This window comes from Lathamus discolor, chromosome 6, assembly GCF_037157495.1.
Source record: "Lathamus discolor isolate bLatDis1 chromosome 6, bLatDis1.hap1, whole genome shotgun sequence".
Classification (NCBI taxonomy): Eukaryota; Metazoa; Chordata; class Aves; order Psittaciformes; family Psittacidae; genus Lathamus; species Lathamus discolor.
In genome coordinates this window covers 49901048-49921538 of record NC_088889.1, presented here as the reverse complement: position 1 = coordinate 49921538, position 20491 = coordinate 49901048, and the positions used below count along the sequence as shown (strand labels likewise).

General features: G+C 46.4%; 1 protein-coding gene across 1 annotated transcript; it reads right to left on the bottom strand.

The window, feature by feature from the left end:
* Positions 1-461: 461 nt before the first annotated feature.
* PLEKHD1 (pleckstrin homology and coiled-coil domain containing D1) lies at positions 462-20295 on the bottom strand. The gene is made up of 12 exons (XM_065685555.1): positions 20234-20295; positions 19979-20068; positions 19378-19454; positions 14837-14928; positions 12457-12509; positions 10387-10481; positions 9437-9530; positions 7975-8153; positions 6929-7061; positions 5587-5731; positions 3533-3682; positions 462-2962 (listed from the first exon to the last, which is right to left on the bottom strand). The coding sequence occupies exons 2-12, from the start codon at positions 20015-20017 to the stop codon at positions 2802-2804; spliced, it is 1218 nt and encodes a 405-aa protein (XP_065541627.1). The 5' UTR covers positions 20018-20068; positions 20234-20295; the 3' UTR covers positions 462-2801.
* Positions 20296-20491: the final 196 nt, after the last annotated feature.

The following is a 20491-nucleotide window of genomic DNA, read 5'->3' as shown; positions in this document are numbered from 1 at the left end:
AAGATGCTATAGTGCATAGACCAAGCTCTACGCTGACTCTTGACTCTGAGCTTAAGGAGTAGGTGTCTCTGCAGGACTGATATCTGCAGCAAGGAACAACTGATGGCAAGCACCTTGCTGCATGTGGCTTAGGGCATGCTTTACTGGCTACACAGAGAGCTCCTCACTGGCTTCAGGTAAGCAAGTGGGAGATTTTTTCTTTATATTTAATACATTCTGTCTTTATACATATTTTAAAAGTGTATAGTGGTGGGTAAGCAGGGTAAGAGCATTTTACATACACCCACTCCTTGAGAGGTGATGTTAAACACATAACACAACAACTCAGTGAAGCAGAGGGAGAGTACTGGCAGTAAATGAGTATGTCACAATGATTTGTCTCAACTCTTGCAGAGGCAATCTAACATCATTTCAGTGACAGTCTGTCAAGAACACACAGGAATTCACTCTAGTGTCAGCATAACTTTTATTTATTTATTGCTGTCAATATGCACAGTAAAGGAAGACCTGATGTGGCTACCTCCTGAGTACAATACTTTTGTAAAGACTGATATTGTGGCTTTTGATGATAATAGATCAATGGTGCTGCATTGACGAGCCACAGGGTGATTTTCCTAACTGCCTGAATTACAGATACACTCCCTGGCTGTCCTTTCCTCTGTCCCTTCCAGCATCACATAATATAGACCTTGTAACTGAAAACCAGCCCGAGATAATGTGATGACAGCGTAAAGGGGAAAACAAGCTCTGTATTGCTTTCTCTGAGCCTTTCAGCCTTGTAGGAGCAAGAATTCATTTGTGGCCTTCTAACAAGCAAGCACGAGTGGAAAAAAATCGCAGAAGCATCAGGTATGCTAAGGAGGGATACAAATTCCCTTTTGCTATCTCATTACCTGCCATCACAAAAATGTCAGCTTTCGGTGCTGGACTCTCTGATTGTATAAAACCTCCCATTGCCTCACAGAAGGATACTGGTCACTAACTGCCTGAAATGGAAAGTACAGGCTGTGCTTTCAGTGCTTTTCCTCTGATCACACCAGAGTGATGCCCTGCAGGAGCATCACGTCCTCTCAATACACTCCTCTATGAGCATCAGGCTTCTCCTCTGGCTGGCAAGCCAGGGCTCCCCTCCCTTCAGCCTCATCACTGACTTCTCCCTAGAAACAGCACTGAACCTTTGGGAAAAGAACTTAGGGAGACAGAATACAAAACCTGGGACTCAGCAGTGTCCCAGCCTGCATGGAAGAGGTAAGCAGCTACGCCAGTGTTACTGGACATATGTAATACCCAGCAGTACTGATGATGGGCACAGCCCTGAAAGCCCCATAAAATCTGCATGCAAGAGCCCCTGAGTCCCAGCTGTACCTCTGCTGCTAAATTTATTCACATTTGAATTGTTTATTCCTTTGTTTCCCAGTTTATACCATGGGGATAACAGCATCACTCTGAGTGTGCTTGTCAAGTGCTCTGTAAGCACCAGGCAGTGCTGTTACTACAGCAAGGGTAATTATTAGTCAGCTGCTTGCTTAAAATAGGTGGGAGAGGCTGCAAAGTTTCCACCACAAAGTGATCCCTCTCCTGTCACATACATAATGACCAGACTGAGGGCAAATCCTTCCCTGCAATAACCACATAGTGAGCACTCAGAAGGAGAACACAGGCCAGCCACAGGACCACCTCTGAATAGGCTGCCCACAGCTCCTCTCCCAGTGCAGCCTTGGCTTGCCAGAGATCCCAGTTTGACCATGATAGCCTAAATTGCAATCAAGAGGGCTGGTAGAGAGCAGTACAATGCCTTGGACACAGGCTATTCACTGCAGCACATACAGAGATAATTTTCCCCACTTCCATAGTCCTGACAGCTCTCTGCTCACAATGATTAATTCTCCAAGCAGTGATGGGGTTTGTTGCTGGACACTCTTCACCCACCTGTCCTCCACCTTGTTTTACAGGGGTGGTGAGGAAGTCATCAGAGCCAAATCAAAGGCTCCTTCACACTGAACCTGCCCACAGACAGCACCTTCTGCAGCAGTGACACAGCCAGATGTCCCAATATAAAACAAGTGCAAAGGTGGCCCCAGGATGTTCTGCCCACAGTCAACACAACACAACCCCCCTCCAGCTTGCATTGATGCCACTGAGTTACCTATAAACTCTCTGCACATGATCCTCCTCGGAACCAAATCCTCAGCATCCTCAGGTTGTCTTCACCTTGTGTTGCAACCGTTTGCTTGAAAGGGTGTAGCATCAAGAGGCTGCCCCGTGTGTGATATTATTGCCTGGGCTTGGGAGGCTGGGACTGCTGCGGTCTTCAGGAAACTTGCCAGGAAATGTGCCTCACCAAAGTGCTGGTTGACTTGGGGGTGTGCAGTGAGCCATTTCCTAGGGGGGATCAGGCAGAAGAGGGTAAATGGTGTCCAGCTGGGGAGGTTACACTAGTTGGAGTGCTGGCTGATAAATGACTTTCTCAGAAGCACTTGTGCTTGACAGATAGACTAGACAGGAAAGTAAAGACGAGGCACTTCCTAAGCTACGGTCTGTGGTTCAGTATAACACCAACTGTGGTGTCTTGGCAAGTCATGGCTTAACATAAACGGCTGAAGCAAACAGATCTGGAGTGACCAGCAGAGGTCTGCCAGGGTACAGGGAGCAAACTAAAGCAAAGCCACTACCTGAGGAATTGCCTACTCACAACTTTCCCCACCAAAAGGCAAATCTCCCCTCTGACCCTAGTGCCCAATGGCATAACTTTTGCAGAGCTGAATGACAAATTGAGATCAGAAGACCCCTCCCAGCAAGAGTCACTTTTCATCCCCTGAAGCAGAATCCTTTTGCGACCTCATGATTTGATAGAGAGTTTCCCTGAAGTGCTGGTCCCGGCTCAGTCTTTTGGCTGCTTCTTTCAGCTCCTCAATGTTTTCAGCTTCTGCATGCGAGAAGATGAAGGACTGGGACTGCTTCACTGAAACAAGAGCAACACAGAAAGGTCAGCATCATCATCAGGGACACAAACTGAAGACAAAGCTTCACTAGAGCACACCAGCCATGCGATAAATGTGACTGAGAACCTAGCAAGGGATAAGCCAAACATTGCACTGAAACAGCTTCACTGTACTGTTTTCAGAGGAGGAAAATGCTGATGGGATGGAAAGATACTTTCCTTTTTTTACAGCTGTCTCTTATTTAGGGTTCTACATAGAACCTGATCTAACCTTGCAGATAGCCACCCTGAGTACTTGATTGGACAATGTCCAGGTGTCTCTTCCAACCTAAATCAGTCTACAGTTAAACATTCGGATGAAGCTGGCTTTGAGAATGGATTTTTAGGGGCCCAAGGCCATCACAGCAGTTACCTTTCAATATACCTGAAGAGACAATCAGTACAGGGACAGGAAGCTTCAAGTTTCTCCGTAGCTCTGTGCTGCTACCAGGGAATATGAAATATGAACTACATGACCTTACTGCTCTATCAGCCCCATCTGCACATATCAGCTCCTGCAGGATATAGAGTGAGAAGCTGCACAAAACCTACAGTCATTCCATGAAACACTGGCTCTCCGGCGGTGGAAACGGCAGCTCTTTATGCGACGAGTGGCAGCCTTATGGATGTACACAGAGTTCTTCATGATCACAGGCATCTTGGCCTCCAGCTCAGCATTACGGATGCACTCTTCAAAGAACTCTGCGGAGGGGAGAAGACATCACTGTGAGCAGTGATGGGAGAGACACTTCAAGCAATGAACCAGTCACAAGGCACTGCACATGCTGGTGGGCTGAGTCAGGTAATGACATTCAACACCTCCCTAGATCTTCATAAACAGCAGTCCATGAGGCTCCAGAATATCATCATAATGAAAAAGTTAGTGATAAAACCTTCCAGTCCCCAACAAGTACATACTCAAATTATAGAAGAACTGCAACCATCTATTCCCCATCAATCATTCCCAAAACCACTCATGATTCAGCTTCTGTTATGATAAAACTTCTCAACTCTCTTGCAACAGAGGGGTCTGAAGCTTTTTGCTCATTGCACTTTTTTTGAAGGAATGCGGTGTGAAACCAGGCAAGTCTAACTGCAGAAAGGGAGGTGTTGGCATACATGGCCAAGGATTTCTTAATAGCATAGCAAATACTGGTACTTACATACACACATTACAGGCTCCTTGCAAAGCCCTATGTCCAAACTCTAACAATGTTACTCCCTCCTGATCTGGCCCAGAAGCTGCTTTTCCTGGTCCATTTCTGCTTGTACAGTCTAACCGGCATATCTTCTGACATTCCAGTCTTGCTGTCCTCTTCCCTGTCTCTGGTGCCCTGCTCTTCAGAGGGCTAGAGCACTAATGCGCCCCAACTCTTACATGAAAGAGCAGAGCAGAGCTTTGGGAATCACTTGGAAGCACTGAGGCAGTCTGTGGTGGGACTGACAGTAAAATGCTGCTGGTCCCTCCCTTTCTGCAGTGTCTTGCTCGTGAGTACATTTTTACACTTTTGAAGAAAACATCCCCCAAAACTTCAGATTGGAAATGAATGGCAGGAGACACTCGGTGCCGGAGGTTACTCGTTTATATCCTGCGCAGGTAGCTCAGCTCAAGACGAAAGCTGAGCTCAACACATCCACTTTAGCTCTGGTTTTTTTTACCATGGCTCTGAGCCAGCAGAATGAAGTTCAGAATCGTGCCCTTTGGTCTCAGTTTAGAAAAATGATGTAGAAACTACTGAATAATACTCCTTTTTTTTACATATATCAATTATAAATATTGTACATAAATGATTTATACACGTATTTATACTTGTATATGTAACAGTCCTCAGAATGCCGTAGGCCTTTTCTATATTGGCCCAATATATCCACCTTTTACTGAAGCAAACCACAGATACATGATCTTCGTAACAGCCTTCCCCTGCACTATACTTGAGGATGGAAAACAAGCAAGACTTCAGCACAGTTGAAGCTGAAAGTGTCAATTCCCAAACCTGACTCAAGCCAGATGCTAGGATTGTGCTCCATCTTACCAAAAAACCAAACAAAACAAAAAGGCAAAGAAAGGGATAAGCTGCGAGGAGTCTTACACCTGACTTGTGAAGTGCAGTCACCTCAGCGCAGCAGTGCTGGGCTGATGCTGTCTTGTAGCTCTGAGTAAGGATCAAGACTTCACCTGCTGGGTCACCTACCAGCACATTGCTACAGCAACCACAGTCCTCCTTAGACTGATGATATTCCTGTAACCAAGGCTGAGAAAAGATTATCCTGAGGGGAACTGGACCTAGTCAGTCTTCACAGCTCCGCCACCGTTTCCCTGTTTGACATTTTGGAAAGCATTTGCTCATCTCTGCCCCTAAGTTTGTCTTCCACCCAACAGGGAAGGCTGGGATAATTTTGCTCTCCTTTGAGGGCAAAACACCAAGTGCCTGCATAACATGTCGCGGCTTCTCAAAAAGAGGCGTGTTTGAGGTACAAGGAGTTGGGAGAGCACATTATGTGCAGCTTCACTAACTTAGGAAGCTTTTTTGTGTCTGGGAAGATGGGTAGAAATATTTCCTCTTTCAGAACTTGCTGATCAGTAGGATGATGGATGACTGACTTACTTCTCAAGTTACTGACATCTGCTTTCATCTTCTCCTCTTTCTCCTTGTTGCAATCCAGGGAATTTAAGCCTTGCTCCAAGCTCTGCAATGCTTCCTCAGCTTCTCTCAGCCTCTTCTCCAAATCCATGCGCACCTTCACCTCAGCCTGAGGAAGAGAGTGGGCATTGCTGAAAACCAGCTTGTGTCTCAATAACCACCCTGCTAACTCACAAGGTCTGTGAGGAGCCCACCCAGCCAATGAAAATGAAAAGACAACAGTCAGGAAAACCAACAGAAATATTGTAAGACAACACAAAAGTTGTTCCTCGTGTCTTCAGACAGAATCTGAAATGGAAATAAATACACAGTATTTTAGTAATTCTCCCTTACTCTGACTTTCATTTTCACTGCTTCTCTCTCATTGTATGTGGAATCAGAGGTGGAATTTCAGTATGTGAGTTCAAGTACTTGAAGCTGAGGAGGAACAGGAAGACATCTTTCCAGCTGAGACAAACTTGAGATAAAGGCTATCAATTCCCACAAAGGGGTGCACAGTACTTAGTTTCAGAAACAACACACAGGAAAATTTAGAAATAAAGGATTTTATCAGTAGTAGCTTAGCAAATAAGAATAACTAATATAGTTTAGGTCAGCATAGCTTTAGTTTGCCCAAGTGGAAGGTTACAGCATAACAAAGTCTTGGGGGTGAAGGAAAAAGAAGAATTGGGGATAGGGGGGTTTGGACAAACTATTTGTAGCAGGAGGTTGAGTGTCAAACAGCCAATAATAAGTACAATCTTGACATTATTTAGATTAAAATATAATAGCACACTTCGTCCAATTACCTTTGTGTAAATTAAGGTATCTTCCACTACCGGGATAATGAAGGAGGGCTGGTACCTCACCTGCATTCCTCCGCTTTTGAACTCAAGTTCATTCAGCTTTTCCTGGAGATTTACAAATCTCAAGGTTGATTCTCTGAGCACAAGTGAGGAGGAGAGATTTTTGCTCAGTTCTGCAACGTCCAGATAAGCATTTGTTTGAAATAATACTTATTCTAGATTGTGCCTACTCTCCTCTTTTACTTGTTTTTTCCTCCCCTCCATCTTTAGATGATGCTTTCACAGGAGCAATTGAAAAGACTTTTACTGAATGGGTTAATCGGGCCTCAGAATGAGAAATGAACAGTAGTGCTACAAAAATACAACATGTCAACTTCACGTGTTACCATGATAAGAAGATTTGTGACCACAAAACGAAAACAGTAAAACTAAGTCTCCCACTTGATAGGGGATAAACTGAAAGGGAAAATGAGAGGACTCTGGGCCCAGGGGCAGCAATATGCAACATGCACAGGGGATACCTTGAGGTCTCTCTCTGTCTGCTGCTTCTCTGCAGTCAGCTCTGTGAGTGAGTTCTGCAGTGCTTGTGACTGGGAAGAGTAAAACTCCCGCTCCTCCTCCAGTGCTCGGGACCTCTCCTCATTCTCCTTCATCCTGGTACACGGCACAGCAAAGGAAGATGACCATTCCCACCCCAGCACAACTCACAGGAAGGAAGGGGCTTAGTATTGAGATGGGGCATGCTTAATTACCTGGCTGCCCCGAGCAAAGGGGTGCTAACAGGAGCACTCTCTGTGTTTCACTTCGATAACACAGACATTACTGGAGAAAGCCGGGTGGACAGTTCATATAACCATAGAATGGTTTGGGTTGGAAAGGACCTTAAGATCATCTAGTTCCAACTACTCTGCCATGGGCAGGGACACCTCACAGTAAACCATGTCATCCAAGGCTCTGGCCATCCTGGCCTTGAGCACTGTCAGGGATGGAGCATTTAGCTCTTCCTCGGGCAACCTGTAAAGTTCTTGAATGGAACATTCTCAACCCCTAGACAAGGTCCAGAAGCACTAAACACTTCTTATGGACAAGTCCGAGAACACCAGAGGGATTCATATGCCTATGTTCTGATTTGAAAGGAGCAGGCCCAAGCAGCAACAAGGAGTCCAACTGCCTGCCTCACTCTCTTCCATCTGAAGTGTTTATAATGTCAACTCCTGCCATGGGAGCCAAGCAAGCTTCCAGACTTGTGCTGGCAGCTGAAAAGCAGGTCAGTAGATAGTCACAACATTTGACAGCACTAAGCCTGAGCAGGGCACAAGTGTCCTCCTCCTTTTACTGAACCCAAGGATGGAAATAAAAAGAATCTTGCTTCTCTGCAGGTCAGGATAAACAAGAAAACAGTTTTGATGTGACCTGAATTTTAAACCTGGAAATATTTCACCGTACCCTTTCTGATTGCCTCCCACCTGCAAGGGGGAAAATTACTTTTCCCACCACCCTCTTCACACTGGATTGTATCTTCTCCCACATCCCCCTCTCCAGCACCACCATAAGATCCCCACTTCACCTTTTCTCTGCCAAGAGTTTCTCCTCCAGAAGTTGCTGCATCTTCTCTTCAATCTGTTGCAGGCTGCAGTGCAGTCCCCAGATGGGGTTTTGCTCCTTCCTGGGGCTGGTTGGAGGTGGGAGATGGCTCTCATTTTCTTCCAGCATCTCCAGCATTTGCTGCTTTTCTAGGGATAGCTCCTTGAAGAAGGGCAGAGGTTGTGAGTGTCAGCCAAGTCTAACATTTCTGCTCTTGTTCCTGCCTGGGTTTCCCTAGTAAGTCCCTCCATCCTTATATCCACGTGCTTCATTCAGGTTAAAAACAGGAATAACAAAATCTGGTTTTCACTTTGGACCTCTCTTACGAGGAACAAGTGTCCACCATAGCCTTTGCTATGGAAAGGGGTGAGAACTGGCAGGCTCCTTTGACATGACCTGCTGTAAGAACCGAACTCAGGAACTGGAGCCTTGTGCTTTCCTAGTGCATCACTGATGCAGGCAGCTTCCCTGTCTTCCCTCCTCACCTTGCTCCTTTGTGTTAACTAGGGGCATCTGCTGCATGGCAGTTCTAGGATATATCATGTTGCTTTCTTGTGAGGTGTCCAGCAAAGAGGGCTTGAATGCTCCTTCCCTAGCTTTCCAGTTCTTTCATACCCATAACTGTGGGCAAGGAGATGAGCTCAAAGGAACATCAGCAACAGATTTTTGGACAAAGTTGCATGATCTGACATGAGCTTTTGGGGCTTCAGAAGGCAAACCATGTGGAAATTTCATAAGCCATATACATTTAGAAAAGCCACTTTCCACCAAGAGTGATACTAAGGAAGGAAAGAGTTTAATAGATCAACACTGTTTCCTAAATTCCCATGTGGTACACAATTGCCTAGGAACCATGCTCCCTTCTGTGAACAAGGAATGTCTTTCTGCTGCTCCTATTTCCACCAGGACTTAGTTGCAGTTAATATATATATATGTATAAAAGATATATATGTATGGTTATACATACGTCAGAACACTATCACAGATTTAAAGCCATGTTGGCTGGAAGGGACTATCTGGTAGCCTCTTGCCCAGCCTCCTGTTCAGAACTGGCATGTCAACACAGCAAGACCTGGTCAGCTGTGGCTCTCTACAGTCAAGTGGTTAAAACCTTCATACATGTAGGTTCTTTAGCCTCTCCCACCACCGGCCTCCCTGTGTGGTGAAAAGTCTCTCCCTACTCTTCAACCAAACTGCAATTTGTGGTTATCGTCCTACATCAAATCACTTGGTACTGCTGGGCTCTGCGTTATAGTTCTTTCCTGCAGGGGATTTTTGGCTTTCATATCATCTACCAAATGAATCTGTTCATCTGCACAGGACTTCACTCTAGCACTAGCGCATGTTAGATGCATTCCACGGGACAGCATTGCTTTCAGCCCTGGTCAGTTCTCGTGGATCGTCCCCAGAATGCTGTCATTCAGAGGGGAGAAGGGGCCACTCACCTCTAGAGTTTTCTGTAAGGACTGTGTCAGGCTTCGCAACTCTTTCTTTTCTTCCTCCACTCCTTTAAGGGAGCGGGCTGTGAGCTCTAGCTCCCTAAAGAAGCAAAAAGGTGACAGCTATTGCAGGGGAACACCAGCCCCACAGACCATGCTCAGACAGCACAACCTGTGGATCTCTTAGTGCACGACCTGCGACCAGTGATTGATACAGGCAGCCCCAGAGAGTCTGGAGCTTGCTAGGTATCATCACGGCTTGAGCATGCTATGGGCCTCCAGGAACTTTACTGTGCCTCCAGGCTGCAATGGGAAGAGCTCAGACATGGCAGTCGTATCTAAACTGATATAGGTCTATGAAAACGAAAATGGTCTGCAAATTCAAGCTGTCTTTTCTGAGATGTTATATAGGGAGAAAAAAGGGAATAAGAGGGCAATGGCAAAACATACTCTTTCAAGCACTCAGGGAAAAGCACTTGGATCCTTCCCTTTCTAAATACGTTCACTGTTCATATCTTGGCTAGCAAAACTATTAAAATTACAAAGTTATTCTTGGTGAGGCAACTTCATCATTCAGCTGACAGTGGAAAACCAGATTCAGATGTTTGGAGCCCACATGGCAGGACCCTCAATCAAACTCATTCCCTCCCTGAAATCCTTTAGGACCTGTCCATCACCATGCTACTCTGACTAATCTGGGGTTCGTCCATATCCCAGCCCTCTGAAAATGAAGCTGCTGGAGCCCTGAATGCAAAATGAAGCTAGGCTGGATTCCATTGGTCACACAAGTGATAGCAAATGCAGGTAAACAGATCTCAACCATTCCTGGTTTGGTCAATATAGCATATATAAAATAGGTGGATATTGCAAACTGTTTGGATTCACCACCACAGCAGCACTTCTGCCCAGGGTGGGAGTCCATGTCCTTCTCCTGCCCTGTGCTGTTCCCACCTCACCGTCTAATCTGCTCCTGCTCCAGCCGCAGCTCCCGCACCACCTCTTCAAACTGGTGCTTCTCTGCTTCCAGCACCTGGTTCAGACGCTCGAGTTCCTGGACAGGAAGAGAAGGCAAGGAATGTACTCTGCTGACACACATAAAATTAGGAGAGGCTTCCCTGTTACCAGTGCCTGTGACTTTTAACCTGAGCTATACAGAGCCACAGGGTGTCCAATTCCACCACCCTTTCGTCCAGGAGCAGTTAGAATGGATTGAAGGTTGGTTGAGGATTTCCATACATCCAGAAGTCCCTGCCATGTTACCAGGCACATGGGACTCCTGGATATGCTCGCTGCACAGATCAGCTCTGCTGCAAAATACAGAAGGTCCAAAGCCCCCTGGGAAAGCTGGACTCAACATGCATGTACCATTTCCAGGCACCCACATATGCGGGTGCAGAAAGCCTGGATTCAGGAATGCAACACCCTGAGCACTGCAGTGCCTGAAGTGTGATATTTCTACTATCTCAGCCTTGTTTCCCATCCCCGCTGCGATAGGAAAACATAGACTGCACAGTTACAGCTTTGCACAGCTTAATCAGCCCATCACTACCTCAGTGCTAATAAAATCACTCTTAAAGAGCACCGAATACCGCAAGCTATCCTCAAGCAGTGAAACAGTCTCTTAACCTAGTCTAGGGAGCAGCTTTACAGAGACCTACTGCAAATGAAGGGACACAGGGACAAAGTACAGCGAGGGTCCTGGTCAGGTTCCCTTGCAGCCTTAGCTGTAAGCAGAACTCCTGCTGCAGGCCCAGGAAGGTCACAAAACACCACTGACACCAGGTAAGTCCATAATAAGACTCTTGCTCTGTGATGCAGATACACGATTCAAGCTGCTTCCCCAACATAGCGCTTTGAAGCGTTCAGGCTCACAGCAGCTCACACCAGTGCAGCTCCGTGAGCTATACATTCATTCCTCCATCAGTACCAAACTCCTTCAGACTAACCTGGCACTATCATGACCTTTGCGGACAACAAAGATACCATGCATGGCATTGTAAGAGCAGAGATTTGTTCCAGGACCTTTAAACAAAGGCATTTCCCTCCCTATGGCCGTGAGTTGTCAGCAGGCTATCTTTCCAGAGAGGGATGTCTCCCTGCAAAGGCAGAAGTAACTTAGCTCTAAAGGAGTGTCCAAGCCACCTTTGGACTTGATCTCTCCAGAAACATACACAGGAAAACCATATGCCTGAGAAGCCCAGGTCAGCATTGCTGTCTTTTGCTGAAGAGGGGACACAGCCATTTTGGATTAACTGGAAAAGAGCATGCAGCAGTTTGCAAGATTGCAGTGTGGTGGTCTACATCCATGCAGACTTTCCTACCATGTAATAGGACAACCCACTTTCAAAGCTATCATAAAATAACTTTATGGTAGTGCTATAAAAACTGGTATAGACGTGCTATAAGCATGCAAATGAACTGCTTTTATTATATTAAGCAAACATAAGTTAGGAATAGTTTGGAAAACAATAAACTTGTTTAATTATGATGTAATAGTCACATCTAAGGGAGAGCTCTCTTGAGTTTTTGTCAGTGCAATGTTTATTATTCTCCCCATCTCTTGCGTGTCCAGAGAACAAATGATGTTGCTTTTTGTGCTGCTTGTTTCTCACAACAGTATCTCTACACTAGAGCAGTGTCAGATCTGTTCATTTGCTTTCTAACTGTGGGGACAGACAAGTTGATTGCCACAGTTGTCTTGAATCTGCCAAAAAACAAGTGTATAATTCAATCCAGGGAATATTAATTTAATGAGATCTTCCTCCCTTGTCCTCCTGAGACATATAGCACAAGAACACTGCACGGAAAGTACCTGGTAAGGGCAGCAGGGTTACACCTCCAAGACTGATCTCATGGCACAGCTCTTACTCCTTTCTTTATCCACAGGACCCAGAGGTTGGCCAGAGTCATTTTCTGGCTCCAAAGCCTCCCTCCCTGAACCCTGATATGCCTTCAAACCAACAACTCCCAACCTCCCAGTCCTGCACATGGAAGCTGAAGGAAACTGGCTTGTGATGAGCACTCACCTCTTTTTGCTCCCTCTGCAGGCACAGCTCTTCTGTTTCTTCCATTAGCTTATCTGCAAACACACACACAAAGGCCAAATGCAGAGAAAAGCAATGTATATCCTGGGAATATTTACGGGCATGAAACACTGACTGAGGCTTGAAAATGCAGGGTTCCCTATTGCTTTGTGTGTATCTGCCTGGGAGAATCCAAAGGATGAGATGACAGTAATGGGATGTTCTGTAATTTCCAGGTTGCTAAATGACTTAATAAAGTAAGCAACCATATTGCTGTGTACTCCTTCTAAGGTTTCCTCTCAGTGCTCTTATAGAACACCAACAAACTAACCTCTGCCATCCTCTGAGTCAGGAAAACACTCTTATCTCCGCTTCTCACATAAGGAAGCAAATGCCCAGAAAGTCAGTGCACAGAGTCACGTACCACTGCATAGAGACCCTCAGTTCTCCTGCAGCTCTGTGTCGCATCCCTGCCCTCCTGGCACATCACCCTCTCCTTCAGGCACCTGCCAGCTCCCGTTTGTGATCTTGGCATGTCCCAGCCAAGCCCAGAAATCAATCCTCTAACTTAGCCACAAAACTCCTTAACCATTCTTAACTGTTCTTGTTAATAACAGTTCCCCTCAACATCGGTTGCTCTTGTCTACTAAGCACACATGCCCACCTGGGACTCTGCCCTGATCCTTACACTGTGGACTGATGCACCTATGCTCTAACCGTAAACAGGCTCTGCCCCGGGCAGTTTTTAATCATGCTTACAGCTGTGTGGGGGACAGCTGGGAGGTAACTTGGGGATCCAGGGAATTTCCTGGAACACTGTTTGCTTCCTCCAGAGAGCCTTGGCCTGCTGCCAGGAGCAGCACCTGACCTCAAAGCTTAACTACAGGATGCACACAGATCACTGAAGGTAAGGTTATTGAGGCAGAAGCCTCAGCAGTTATATAGGAATAAATAGACAATAGCTGTCAAGAGAAAGTAACCAACTGTGACAACTGACCAGCTCTGAATGTTCTTGTCATGGACCGAAGAACCCAGTGAAATATGTATTTTATATTCCAAATGATCTCCTATGTACTCCTCTATTCCTCCATCACCTTGTCTTGTACTGGGGCACCCTTCAGTCTCTCAGGCTTTTTAGTCTGCTCTGGCGTTTGCAAAATATGTTTTGACAAAACCTTCCTGTTTCTGGTTTTCCTCCAGTCTCTCCAGGCCCTCCTCACAGCACTCCCTGTTATCCCTTTGTCAGGTGTGGAACCTGCTTGCCTCATATATGAGGCCATACATCAGCTCACATATGTGAATGGCACTTAGGTGGTGAGAATGAGCATGCCTTGATACTTGAATTACACTCACCGCTACATGTGAGACCACATACTGAGATCACCCCTGATCAGCATGAATGCAGAAATGCAGGAGGTTTTTCAAGATCCCTCCAATGGCTTGATCATTAGGAGTAGATACCATGAGTCCCTGCTCAAGGCATCACCAACCTGAAGCACCCAAAATTGCTGCTAGCTTGTTTAAAGCAGATGACTGCCCAGACAAGCCACTGAGTTCGCACATGTGACCAGCAGCCCCCAGGTCAGAAGGGCTCTTACGCTTTGGGGAATGGTCCAACTTAGGAGATGTCTGGGTTAAAAAGGCTACCCTGCCTTGGCTCTTGCTATAGGCAATGTGGGAAAGAGACAGCTGGACTGCCCAAAGCAGTCAGAGCACCCACGGTACTGCCATCCAGAGGCTGGTTTCCAAGTAGGGGATTGGACTACGTAATGTTCAGAAGTCTCTTCCAACCTAAATTATTCTATGCTCATGTGGAGCAACTGCTGTCTCTCCATTGCCCATGGAGAGAGCAATGGCAAATTAACCACTAACATTAGACACCTTAAACAAGCCCATGTAAAAGCTAACCCTTCCAGTATGATCAATGTGAGCAAATGTAAAGACTCAGTAAGACCAAAAAAACCCAAACAGCTAGAAGAGGAAAACGCATGCGTGAACAGCTGTGATTAGCCTCAGAAATACCAGTCCTACGTGATTCAGGGAGGCAAAGGTACTGGCTCTTAGGCTGGTGAGCAGCTGAAATCAGCACATCCAAACTTCCCAGGGGCAGCAAACATTTGTGCAGTCTAGCCATTGGGAGCTGCAGGACTGCGGCGTGCTGGCCAAAGCACATTCCTTATATGCTCTACACAAATGTCCAGATCCTACCTTTACATTTTCATGTTTTAACTCCCTTCAAACCTGAATTTCAGCTGCTGACTACGGCAAAGCTTCATCCAGTAAAAGGAAACCTGTAAATCCTTGGCTTGGCCACACTGACAACTCCAGAAAAGCAAAATGGCTATTTTTGGATTTACGGCTTTTGGAAGTCAGAGTTTCCTACCTAAATATTCCTGCTTCTCCTTGGCCAGCTGCAGTCCTTGTGCTTCCAGGCTCTCAATCATGGCTTCTCCCAGCTGAGCATTCTTCCAGGTCCTAGGGAAAGCAGACACAAAGCAGACAACATAAGAGAGAGCTAAGGGTCCCACAGGGCAAGGCAGGGGACTCAGCCTAGCTGTCTATCAAGACAATGGCACTGTCTTCTGCAGCATTTCCAATATTTTGCTGCTATAGCCACTCTTCCCCTTCAAACTGTTATTAACTGTTTACTGACTCCTTCACACGGTCTTCTACCTTCAGCCTTTCTGGTATTCATCATCCATCCTGGAATCAATCAATCTCTCCTCTGCTAAACTTGCAAGCCACTAGGATTTTGTGTCTAGCCCTACACCATATGTTAAGCACCTTTCCCTGTAAAAACAATTAAGAACCTGAGATAAAAGCCTGACAAGATGCTAGTAAGTAAGGAGAGTTAAAGGAAGCAGGCATATTCAAAGAGTACCCTGAGTTATTGTAGGACTTCGGCCTAAGGATCTCAAGGTCTCTTCAACATATTAGGAAACTAAGCTGCTAAAACAAGGCCTGTGGAGCAGATCCCCATTACTGATTGAGCTGATGGACCAGGTTTAATACAGGTATTAAATACCAAGGACAAGGACACACAAATCAAAAACAGAAACAGAAATAGAGTTCGCTGTTCACTTCTATTAATGTTCCATTAGAAAACAAAGTACCTAAACACATAAAATGCGTACATAAAATTCATCCCAATCTATTTATATTGACATACATACAGGAACAGCAATTGCTGCCCAGAAATTCTGCCATCTTCATTAAATCCTAAGGGAGCTTATTAATATTAAATACCTGTTAAGCATTCTGGTACCAGGCCTCTTTGTGAGCCATTTGAAATTACAGTTTTTCAGGACCTGTTAGGTTGGCAACCTCTTATAAAGCAGTGTCAAGGCAACCTGTACTTCATCTCTTACAAAAGCCAGACAATTACACTGAAAACACATCACCCCAGGGACTAGGCAGCTCACAGCTCCAGCAGCCCAAGCACTGCCTTGTGCTCTTCGCAGACAGCTGGGTTTCTTTTCAGCTAATGAGCATCTAGGATATTCAGAAGTGCAGAAGAAATTAGAATGCTAATTCAAAAGGTGATGTTTTGCCCACAGGTAGACATCTTCATCTTGAGTGAGAACATGTGAGTGCGAATGTGTTTTTCCACTAATACTCTCTAATACAGGATGAATCTAACCCCGGAGAAATCAAGAGCAAACATCGCAAGAGTGGGGTGGGGAGCATAACAGAGCTTATTTTATGATTACTTGGAAGGTTCCAAAACAGCTGCAGCCTTTGAGGTGTCTGGTTATTAGATTCACCTTTTCAGTGCAGCCTCCCTTCCTCAGCCTAACAAGATGTTTCCCTGTTTGTAACTCAAAGGTTACTACACCCACTGCTGTATAACTCAGAAGATGCACTCGTATCACTGCGTAGCATGTAAGCTTGTATTCCTTTTACCTGCTGGAACCATTACCAGCTTGTAACTGCAGCCACAGGGAGGTTCAGGCCATGACTTCAACTGAGGGGAGAGCAATTTTCTATTTCTTCCCAAGTGAGTTTCCATCAGAAAAAGCTGCATTGCTTAAGGTACTGGGAAGCACAGGGTCAGGAAGGCTCCTGGGACAAGTAGAAAACACCCCCATAATATACTTGTGAAAACTACACCCCAAAGCTGCGTAGTAGCTCCATTTGCTTTTCAGCTCAAAGACCATTTATCCCCGTCCTTTTGCAGCATTCGGAACATCTCTCTAGCTTTGCCTGCATTTTACCTTTCTCAAGAGCATTCTCAATCAGGTGGTTTTGTTCCATGCGACATACGTACTATGTTACCTGTTTTGGTTTGTTTTTTTCCCTTTGCCCACTTAAGTCTGCTTTCAACCAGTGCAGGGAATGCTGCTATGGACAAAGTGTACATGTGCCCATGTCCCCTACTAGGAGCAGCAGAAGCCTCTCCGGGTGGGAAGAGAGCCCAGCCAGCTAGCAATAAGGGCTTTGGCATTTCTGAGAAGGTCTCAAAATCCGGCCAGTGTGGTAAGTCCAAGCACACCGTGTCAGGAGGCTGAAGAGACCATCAGCTCCCCTCCGCACTGCGGGAGGGGTCCCCCTATCAAACCAGGAGGCTGGGAAAGGACTGAGGAGCTGAAGGCATCACTGGGCAGATTGTGATGGTGGAGGTACTAGGCAGCTGTGCAGGCACGCACACCACCCAGCCCGAGATGTAAAGAGCCAGCAGACAGAAATGGAAACAAAGGAGAGAGGAAACAGATGCTTTCCATCCTGGGTTCGTTTTTTCTTCTTTCCCCTATTTAACAGAATCTCAGTCTCTGAGCTTGGTGTTTTCTGAGGGTGTTGGTTTTGCTTTTGTGGTATTGGGGCTTTTTTTTTTTTGTCTTTGGTTGGTTTTATAATGAGGGAGCAGGATGATAAATTAAGTGCTGCAGTGACACTGGCATTACAATCTCCATCTAGGAACAGCAGGGCACTAAAACAGGTTGCCTAGAAGATCTCAGCTGTGTCCTTTTAGCTTTCCTATTCATTGCAGACCAATTTGCTGGTCCACACTGTGCCTTTCTGGCTGCTGCTTAGCTCGCAGCCTGACCCTGCTAGCATAAATCACATAATCTCTGCTTTTCCTCACGTGCAGGCTATCATCAGCAGCGATTAGGCAGGCACTGGAGCTGCATCACTCTCCTCTGATGAAAGAACAGAAGCAGAGAGGGGAGGGAAGGGGGTGTCTCAGGCAGATTGTCAGCTGGGTGCAGGTGGTGTGCTGTATGATAGGAGCCACAATCTAGATCTTTGTTTCAAACATTAGTGCTGGAATACTGAAGCAAGGACTAGACAAAATGCTGGCTCAGTGAAATAAGCAGGTACACATGACTTGTTTGTAAGACCCCTTCCTGCACTGTGCAGCCATGTTCCTTCTCTCCCATACACTACTGAAAGGCTAATTTGGCCCCAAAATTACTGTCCTTGGCAATAGTTGAGTATAACATTGGTGAAGGCAAGTGCAGACCTGTGCTATCAAAGGAACAACTCAAAATTGCTCTAGGGCTAAATCTGTGTCCCTCCTCCTCTGCTGTAGCCAAGCCTGCTCCTGCTGAGTGGGTGACAGGCCTCTGCCTTGGGTCTTGTGTCCCATAGGGCGCATGCTCCCATGAAGCTCTAATGAACAGCTTTGCATTTACAGTTTATACGATACCATGGAGGTTATATCTTGCTCCAGCACCAAAGCCAGGCTCACTGCAGCACCTCAGAGCTTAGCTTGGGCTGATCCACCATAACACTGTGTTGTTCCCCATTAATTAGAAATTAACATTTTCAGCATCATAACATTGGAATTAACTGAGATACTACCTTTGCCATGCACACATGCATGCATACACTGGTATTACAAGTTCAACTCACTTGAAAGAGCAGCTTTTGTCCCTACAGTCACAAGAGACCGCATACACACATTGCAATGCAGCCAGGAAGGACAGAGCAAAGTTCTCACTACTTCAGACCTTGCGGCTGGATAGTAGGCTCTGCAAGCTTTTGCCTGGCTTGGGAAAGTCAAGTCCCTCTTTAAGGGTTATTTCTTCCTGCATCTGCTGAGATTTAGGAAGAGCCTGGTTTGGGTTTGCAGGACAGCTGCTCACTGCACTGTCAGGCACCTGGGTACTGAGGGATTTCAGAGCTGGTGGTGGCCAGCAAACTGCAGATCTCTCCAGTGTTCTCAGCGGACTATGGACTCAGCGCTGTACACACACAGCAATCAAACTCTCTCACCCCTGTAGGTGGGCTGGAAATGCTTTGCTAACACCTCCTCCCTGGGATTTAGCCTGCCTTCGCTGTTCAGAATTAAACTGTCTCGAGAAGCCAAATCTTGCTGCTGCATGGCCTGAGTGTCCTAGGACCTGAGCAGAAGGAATGCGCACCCATGGTCACACAGTTGCTTCATGGCTGTTACTGACATCTCAGCATGACCAGGACAGCTAAAGAGAACAGGGATGTGCTGGTGAGGTCCCTGCTCACCAGTGAGGAGTAGAGCAACACAGATAGCTGCTCACAAGCTTTGCACCTCGCCTGTTCTGCTCTTACCTTACCCCAAATTCATACACCTGCAGTGCAGGGAGGTTTTCTGACCCACAGCTTTGTCAAGCCCATGGACCTTCCTTCCCACACAAAATGGTCTAGGGGAGCTCCCACCTCTCTGAGCAAGAGAGAGGGACAGCAGATGCCACCCGGTATATCAGTGTTCAACGTACGACGGCCTGGGGTCAGTAGCAAAGCACCATACTGCATACCACACCCAGGCAGGAAGATTTGGGTCAGTTTTAGAGCATTCTTGTGTAGGAAAGAATGGGTCCAGGAGGCAAGTGAAGGTCTCGCTAGTCTAGGGGGGCTTTTCTGCCTTCCACATGGTCCTTCTTCCCCTTTATCCTTTACACATCTACAGAGCAGATCAAAGAGAATAAGGAATAGAAAGAAGCTTACACTTTTCCAGACTCCTGTAGCATCTCCAGCCACTGAGCCTGCTCAAACTCTGATTCGGCTGCTAGAACAATGTTACCCTAGAAGAGGGGAGGGGAGGGGAAAAAAACCTGGATTAGAGCGGCTGGTGCCTTACACACCTCTGCACACCCAGGGCATGAACAGGACACAGGTAGCACAGCTATAGTGGGAGGAAAGCTCATTGCAGGCTTCCACCTCCATGGAGGCATCACATGGGAGCAAATATAACCCAGGTCTATCACACAATGGAAAGAGATGTGAATGGCAAACGGTAACAGCAGGAATAAAATGATAGGGCAATGTGAGCTCTAGGGCTCCTGAATATCTGTCTACTGGTCCTCTAGTATCATAAGACCTGCTGTCAGAAAGAGCAAGTTTCCTCATTGGTTGTCAAGACAAGAGAAGCAGCAAAGCTTTGAGGGGACTTGGGATGCTAAGCCACCCTCTCTCAGGGTAGTCTGCCCAGAGAGGGTAGGATACCTTGGTGGGGTGGGAAAGGCTGCCAATTCAGCTCTGCTCATCAGCAATAATGTGTTTCCTGGCATTTATCGGGGTTTTCTGAGAAGAAAAGAAGTCTACTTACGTGGAAGTCTTCATGAGAGATCTTTATGGCATAAGGCATGTTGGGCTCTTCTTTGGGCTCCACAACGCAGCCTCCCAGGGGTATGACACCCTGGGGATAAACCAGAGTGCTCCAATCAGTTGTTAAAATCAAGTATAGCCATTAACTATTCAGGAGCTGAACTTTCACCCTTCATCACTTGTGGGCCCCTGCCCTGCCTTGCCTATCCCAGGAGGGACAACACACACAGCGCCTGAAAATCACAGGGACTCCCACCACTCTCAGGAGATCTCCAAGCAGTATCTGAACAGGGGAAAAGATGGCTCTCCTGCATATGGCTGAAGGGAAGGCTGCTAGGTAGGACATGGAAGTGGGAGCTCTTATCAAGGAGGAGCTAATTGCCCACCAGGGCCAGACATCACAGATTCACAGCATGGTACTATGAGAGAAGCTGTGCATCCGTTACAGTCACCAGCAGTAGGTCAACACCCCACACATGCTGTATGGGTGCCCTGCTGCCCCTAACCAGGCTGG

Bases quoted from the DNA above. Each gene is read 5' to 3' on its own strand.
- PLEKHD1 (XM_065685555.1), bottom strand. From the start codon at position 20,017: ATGCCTTATGCCATAAAGATCTCTCATGAAGACTTCCAC. The intron at 14,929-19,377 runs GTAAGCTTCTTT...TGCTTTCCCTAG, and splicing joins CTACAGGAGTCTGGAAAAGT to GACCTGGAAGAATGCTCAGC. The intron at 5,732-6,928 runs GTATCCCCTGTG...TCTCTTCCTCAG, and splicing joins AGACAGAGAGAGACCTCAAG to GCTGAGGTGAAGGTGCGCAT.